We start from the raw sequence: 7,558 nt of genomic DNA, 5'->3' as shown, positions 1-7,558 counted from the left end.
CCATATTGTGCACATATGTGTATCTTGGAATGTCTTACGATGTTGAAGGAGGAAGTTTTCCATTTCATCGCACGAAAAAACATTTTCCATTTTTGAGGTACCGAAAATGGGGTATTTTGTGAAGCAACCACCAAATTAAAGTTTCACATTGGTTGCAACACATTTTCAAAAACACGAGACCACCTAAGGTGGACAATTTCTCAACCGGTGTATCTGGAACCTTTCCGTCCACCCCTCATGAAAAAGACAAATTCCTGCCGAATCGGAGGAGGCCGACCAGATTTGAACTACACATACATGATATAATGCTCAAGATTTTTTGTAAAAATCATTTTTAAGTTCAAAACATGCTATTTCATCAGAGATCCAATGCAATTTTAGCGAGCCTAATCCCCGGACAAAGGATCTTCATGCCCATCGTTTTGAATATAGTTTGAAACGGGCATAACGAATTAAAAAAAATAATCAAAACAACGTGAAACATTCACGTGGTGTCATATTATGTGTCATAGTTGCAAGAAACAATATTAAAGTTGGAATATTGCAAACATCACAAAAACTCCTTCACAAAATGAGCTATCACGTTCGAGGTTTCATGACATTTAGGTCAAACGACCAATGTTATGGATAGAATCGCGACATAGTTTATAAAAATTATTTTTAGGTTCAAATATAGATGTCATATTTGGTTCCTATCATTTTTCTGATCGATTTAGACATATTATTTGTCAAATTCTGATTTACGAATTAAAAGATATTATTTGTTCCATATTAAATAAAAAAGGAAAAAAATAAAATCATTTTATTGTCCATTTGAATTCAAGATTAATATACTTATTCATTGTAGTTTATGTAGGTAATTGTTTGGAATTCCAAAAAAATGAAGATGTGCAACATCAAGAAATAGGGGTTAATAGGATTGATATGGTAGTATTATCAACAAGGTGCCATTTATTTCATGGAAGCTAGTCTAGAAAGAACAGAGAAGTTAAGTGTGCTAGCGGTGGAGTAGTATGAGGATGGATGACTGATGGGAAGTTTGACCATAAGTGGAATTTGACCTAATATTAAGTGTAGCTAGAGTTAAAATGGTTCATACGAGAGATTAAAAAAAATTGGAACAAAAAAATTTGAAAAAAAATTGAAACAAATTCGAGCAAGAATTACCAAACGGCCGTTATTTAAAGTCGTAGGTACAAGATGTTGTGCCGACGGCCAGTCTGTGCCGAGGTGTTATTGTGCCGACGGCCGGCATCTTGATTGGTTCCTGTAGTGGAGGAAGGGTGTGTGAATCACATGAAGTATTGACCTAGTTTTAAACCCGGCATACCCAAAAAATTGGATAATAAAACACAAGACCAAACATGGGAAAGATAATCACTATGCTCCACCCTTTCAATTAATGTCTCTGACACATAGTGTTGTACTTAGGGGAATTTCTGGAATTCTCATCTTGGTTGCTAGCTACAGATATGGTAAATATACATACTAGGGTGGGCCTTTAGGAGACACATATATCCTAACTCCCCCTCCTCAAGATATCTATCATTTGCAGTTTGTTGCAAGCTAAATTATATTCCTTGACTCATAAACCCTTAGTTACACCATGCGCTACTTCTGCTTGATTCCCTGAGCTTGCATGATTTAATTATATGGTACCCTTATGTTTTTTTTCTTTTTCGAAATGGGGTGAGCCCCGGCCTCTGCATCGGTTGATGCACACAACCTTTTATTAATAAACCGAATATTCAACGTTTATAATTTCGGGATCAACGAGGGTTGATACAAAAATCAACCACCGAAAAAAGAGGATATTGCTAAGCAAATTAGTCATCATGTAATCTCTTAATAGACCGCCAAGTAGCGTGGTAGAAAGTATCCTGGGCAACCATTCGAACGCGGTTGCATCCAGAAACCATGCACTCCCGCTAGTCCTCCGGGAGCAAGAAACGCCAAAGCTGGATCCAGTGAACCATAGTGTGGATAACCTGCAAAAACTTAGTATAGTCCTTTCTATTAAAAACAATATCATTCATGCAATTCCAAATTGACCAACATAAAGCCAAAACACCAATGTGAATCATGAATTTATCAGTTTTGTCAATTCCATTAAGCCAATTCCCAAACATGTTTGTGACATTGGATGGAGGTGGAATATTATATGCAGCAAAAATCACTCGCCAAATAAGCCTAGCAAAGGGACAAGAAATAAACAAATGTTCAACTGATTCCTCATCGTCACAGAAAGAGCATTTCGTATTTCCATTCCAATTCCTTTTTGCTAGATTATCGTGGGTTAGGAGTACTCTCTTACTAACCACATAAAGATTTTAATTTTCAGTGGGATTTTTATTTTCCAAAGATATTTACGAAGATATCTAGCATGCCCATTTAACATATCGCTATACATAGATTTAACAGAGAATTTCCCTGAAGATGTTAAGTCCCAAACAAACTTATCTTGATCTTCATTTAGGTTTATCTCCATTAATCTTTGGCATAGATGCACCCATTGGTTCCATTTACCGCCAATCAATCTTCTCTGAAAACCAATATTTAGGGGAGTCGAACTCATAACATTTGCCACCATATCATGTTTACGATTGACTATGTAACTGTGGATATTGGGATGCTAGGGTCTGATCACCTAACCATCTATCTTCCCAAAAACGCACTCCTTCCCCGGAACCTATTTTGAAATTTCCTCTACTAAAAAAAGCCACTTTAACCTTCATTAGTCCCTTCCAGAACGGTAAATCAGTAGGCTTGCTTTCAACTTCAGCCAATGTTTTCTGCGAAAGGTATTTGTTTTTTAATAGTTGTTGCCATAGCCCTTCTTCAGAAAGAAGTTTAATTAACCATTGACTTAGTAGGCATGAATTTTTAATCTCAAGTACTTCAATACCAAGACCACCTTGGTCCTTAGGCCTGCAAATCAGGTTCCACTTAGTTAACCTATATTTCTTTTTATTTTCCTCACATTACCAAAAGAAACGTGATCGGAAAAAATCTAATCTCTTCCTTACCCCTTTAGGTAAATCAAAGAAAGATAGCATAAACATCGGTAAACTAGTAAGAACAGAATTAATCAATACAAGGCGATCCCCATATGATAGCAGTTTTCCAGCCCAACAGCCTAATTTTCTCTCAAATCTACCTTCCACAGGATTCCATTCAGAGTTTTTTAACTTTCTATAATAGATTGGGATTCCCAAATATCTGAAGGGTAAAGAACCAGCTTCACAACCAAATAGTTGTTTATACAGTTCCTCTTCCTCTTTGGCCTTACCAAAACAGAAAATCTTACTCTTGTGAAAATTAATTTTGAGTCCTAACAACTCTTCAAAGAAACACAAAATTAATTTCTTGTTTACAGCCTTCTCAAAGTCGTGTTCCATAAAAAGGAGCGTATTATCGGCATATTGTTAAATAGAAATTCCTCCATCAACTATAAGGGATAAGACTTCCTATCTGACCATCCTCCTTCGCTCTTGCTATTAGGATAGCCAACATATCTGCAATAATGTTAAACAACAAAGGTGACAGCGGGTCACCCTGCCGAAGACCTTTCCTAGTTTGAAAATAATGACCAATGTCATCATTAACCTTAATCCATACGCTTCCTCCCTTAACGAATTGTTCGATGAGTTGACACCATTTGTGATCAAAACCTTTCATTCGCATAACTTGTTGAAGAAAAGGTCATTTCACTTTATCATATGCTTTCTCAAAATCAATTTTAAATATCACTCCATCCAATTCCTTCCGATGAAGTTCATGAATGGTTTCATGTAAGACAACTACTCCTTCAAGAATATGTCGTCCTGGCATGAATACCGACTATGTAGGACTAATAATTGTTTCAGCAACAGTATTAGCTCTAATAGTAGCAACTTTCGTGAAAATTTTAAAACTAACATTGAGCAGACAGATTTGTCTATACTGCTGAATCTGAACCGCGTTCTCCTTCTTAGGCAATAGGGTAATAACACGAAAGTTCAGTTTGAACAACTGTAGTTCCCCTGAATGTAGTTGATTGAACATTGACATTAAATCACTCTTGATAACTTCCCAAAAGGTTTGGTAGAACTCAGCTGGAAAGCCATCAGGTCCTAGAGATTTATTTAACTCCATCTGAAAAATAGCATCCTTAACTTCCTTCTCGGTGAATTCAGCAACAAGGATATTATTCTCCTCTTGGGTTAATTGTGGAATATCATGTGTATACCCCTCACTCAGTGTGAGGGTAGAAGCATTTGGCTCTCCAAACAGCTTCTTGTAATATTCAGAGATATAAACATGTAGATTTTCATCACCCACTATGGTTCCTTCCTCTTGTTCTAATTGAAATATTTTTTTCCTTCGGTGTTTTCCATTTGCAATTAGATGAAAAATATTTTGTATTATTCCCTCCTTTTTGAATATGTTTTACCCATTGTTCAAAAACTAGGCCGATTCAGCGATTACTAGGCCGATTAATCGCTACTAGGGGCATGACCGTGTCGATTACCATTAATCGCTTGTGTTAATCCTTTAGCCCGATTAATCATACCGAAAGTCCGATTACTAGGTATATTCCCGATTAACTACTACACTTGGTCAAGAAAAGTTACAAAATTTTCAATGCATATCGCTAGTAGAGGCGCTAACCCTCCACAATAAAGTAGGTTTTGTGAATCTCCCGCTTGATAGAAGCCTCCAACAGCTCAATTTCCATTGTCGCCAACTAGTTCCTTGCCCTCACAGACCAGTTACTCGCAGTTGCCTAGACCTCAAATACAGGAGCTCAATCGCCTTGAGGAGCTGGTGCAGGAGCTCAAGGACGCCTTCAATAGGTTAGGTGGTTGTGGTGTAAGATGGGTTGTACCCTAGGTAGGTGGTGGGAGAAGTTAAACTTTGGGAGAAGTTAAACTTTAGAGGTGAGAGGAGAAGAAGTGGAGGGAAGGAACGTAACTTCGGCTAGTGGATCCAGATTCGCTCGTGACCTTGAAGATTTGGTCATGGAGGAGAAGCATACATGTTTTTCTGGGATTTTAGGCTCTGGAGAAGTAGGGCTAGACATATAGAGGCTCGTATACTATTATTTTTCTTATATAAACAATTTTTTAAGTACTAATTTTTGTAGGTTGCACCGATTAATAACCGACCGATTAAATCAGTTAATCATCCAAATTCCGATTAATCGCTACTCCCAAGCCGACCGAGCAGTTAACGATTACCGATTTCCTTAACATACTTTTACCTTATCTCTTTGTGCCCATTTAGATTCATCATCTCTAAGAAGTTTTATTAAATCATCATTTGTCTTTCTTAGCTTTGCTCTCTCATCATCATCTAGAGGAATTGAATCAGCTTTCAAGTTCAATCCATCTATTAATAGTAGCAATTTTTCTTTTTCTTACATAACGTTTCTTTAATAAAGAAACGATCAATCTCCACATGCTTCGTTCTATTGTGTTGGACTGAGTTGTTAGCTATGTTGATAGCCGATTTATTATCTCACCACACCTTCAGATGGCCTGTTCTCAGTACCTTCAATTCTGACTCAAGATTTCTTACCCACAACAGCTTGTTAAGGATTAATGACATAGCCATGTACTCCGGATCGAATGTTGATTTAGATACCACATATTGCTTCTTGCTTTTCCATGACACAAGGTTCCCTCCAACAAAAACACAATATCCCGTAGTTGATCTTATGTGTGTGGTCGTAAGAGAAAAATATGTTATATATATTCATCAACGTGTATAGTATATATGTATTATCGTAGAATATGTAATGAAAAAGAATTGAATGAAAATGGAAAACACAAAGTACATGGGCTAGAACCCTAAACCCTAGCTCCGCCAGTCAGAGCGGTCCGTCGCTGCCACGTGTATGACCTTTATTCTCGGTTCTTAAACCAACCGGGACTAAAGATGAAGGGTTTAGTCCCGTTTTGGCAGTTTTGAATGGCCAACCGGGACTAAAAACTCTTCCGAATCAGTAGAGAAGACATGTTCTCTACCAGTGTGTGCACCCGGTGGTAAATCGCATCATCAGCACACATGATTCAACAACCACGGTAATGACCATTTCCCGCCCGCCTCTATCTCGAATTGACATCGTCTCGGTAGTCAAGACCCTCTATTCTAACCACACTGCTTAAACTACTAATCAAAACCTGGTGCTAAGTAAGCTCCGCGTTGCAGGAGCGAGTCCACGCATCATCGTCGTCGTCGCAGGAAAGCAACATTTAACTTAACCCAAGGGCCATGTTAACCTCACGCGCGCGGCTCAGCTATAAGTAGAGCCAGATCGACGTTGCCCGCTCCACCAAATCACAAACAGGCCGACGGCACACGAGCACAGCTAGCGATCGCCGATCGAGCAAGCGAGATACGCACGCACTCGACTGATAAAGGTTCCAGCACGAACTAATCGTTCTTGGAACTAGCAAATTAGTCAACAAGTTATGGCGGCTTCTTCTCCGGTGCCGGCAGCATTGCTGGCCGTGTGCGCCTTATTGCTCGCCGTGTCGCTCCACAGCGCCGGGGCGCAGCAGCAGCTGAGCTCGTCGTACTACGACGACTCGTGCCCGAACGTCTACGGCACGGTGCGGCGCGTCGTCCAGCAGGCGCGCGCCGCCGACCCGCGCATCCTCGCCAGCCTCATCCGCCTCCAGTTCCACGACTGCTTCGTCAACGTACGTACCGTGCATGCTTGCCTGATATATGCATTGCTTTGAGCTGAAACTAACGTGTGGGCCGGGTTTGTGTACGTGTGCAGGGCTGCGACGGATCGCTGCTGCTCGACGACAGCCCGACCATAAACAGCGAGAAGAACGCCCTCCCCAACACCAACTCGGCGCGCGGGTTCCCGGTGCTGGACGACATCAAGGACGCCTTGGAGAACGCCTGCCCGGGCATCGTCTCCTGCGCCGACATCGTCGTGCTCGCCGCCGAGGTCTCCGTCGACCTGGCGGGAGGGCCCAGCTGGAAGGTGACGCTGGGGCGGAGGGACGCCACCACGGCCAGCTTCGACGGCGCCAACAACCTCCCAGCCCCGACGGAGGACCTGGACGTCCACCGGCAGAAGTTCGCCGCCGTCGGGCTCGAGGACGCCGACTTCGTCGCCCTCCAAGGCGCGCACACCATCGGCCGGGCGCAGTGCCGGTTCATCCAGGACAGGCTCGACAACTTCAGCGGTACCGGGCAACCGGACCCGACGCTGGACGGGGCGTTCCTCAACGCCCTGCGACGGAGCTGCCCGGCGTCAGCGGGCACCGGCAACACGCGCCTCAACAACCTCGACCCGGCCTCGCCCGACGCCTTCGACAACAGCTACTACGCCAACATCGTGCGCAACCGCGGCCTGCTCCGCTCCGACCAGGTGATGCTCTCCGCGCCGGCCGGCGCCGCGGCCGCCACCGCGCCCATCGTCCGGCGCTTCGCCGGCAGCCAGGAAGAATTCTTCCGGAGCTTCGCCAGGGCGATGGTCAAGATGGGCAACATCGCCCCGCTCACCGGGAGCATGGGGGAGGTCAGAAGGAATTGCAGGGTGGTGAACAGAAGCTGA

At 42.6% G+C, this 7,558-nt stretch overlaps 1 protein-coding gene across 1 annotated transcript; it reads left to right on the top strand.

Annotated features, from left to right (window-relative positions):
* Positions 1-6,455: 6,455 nt before the first annotated feature.
* On the top strand, positions 6,456-7,558 carry LOC124651114 (peroxidase A2-like). Its single transcript, XM_047190254.1, has 2 exons — positions 6,456-6,686; positions 6,770-7,558. Exons 1-2 carry the CDS (start codon positions 6,456-6,458, stop codon positions 7,556-7,558), a joined length of 1,020 nt encoding a protein of 339 aa, XP_047046210.1.

This window comes from Lolium rigidum, chromosome 5 (genome assembly GCF_022539505.1).
Source record: "Lolium rigidum isolate FL_2022 chromosome 5, APGP_CSIRO_Lrig_0.1, whole genome shotgun sequence".
Taxonomy (NCBI): Eukaryota; Viridiplantae; Streptophyta; class Magnoliopsida; order Poales; family Poaceae; genus Lolium; species Lolium rigidum.
Note: the sequence above shows the minus strand (reverse complement) of the source record. Positions and strands in the feature narration are given on the sequence as shown.

What these genes read in the sequence shown, in the direction of transcription:
- LOC124651114 (XM_047190254.1), top strand. Translation starts at nt 6,456, where the DNA reads ATGGCGGCTTCTTCTCCGGTGCCGGCAGCATTGCTGGCCGTGTGCGCC. An exon ending in TCCACGACTGCTTCGTCAAC is followed by an intron (nt 6,687 to 6,769) that starts GTACGTACCGTG and finishes GTACGTGTGCAG; the next exon opens with GGCTGCGACGGATCGCTGCT.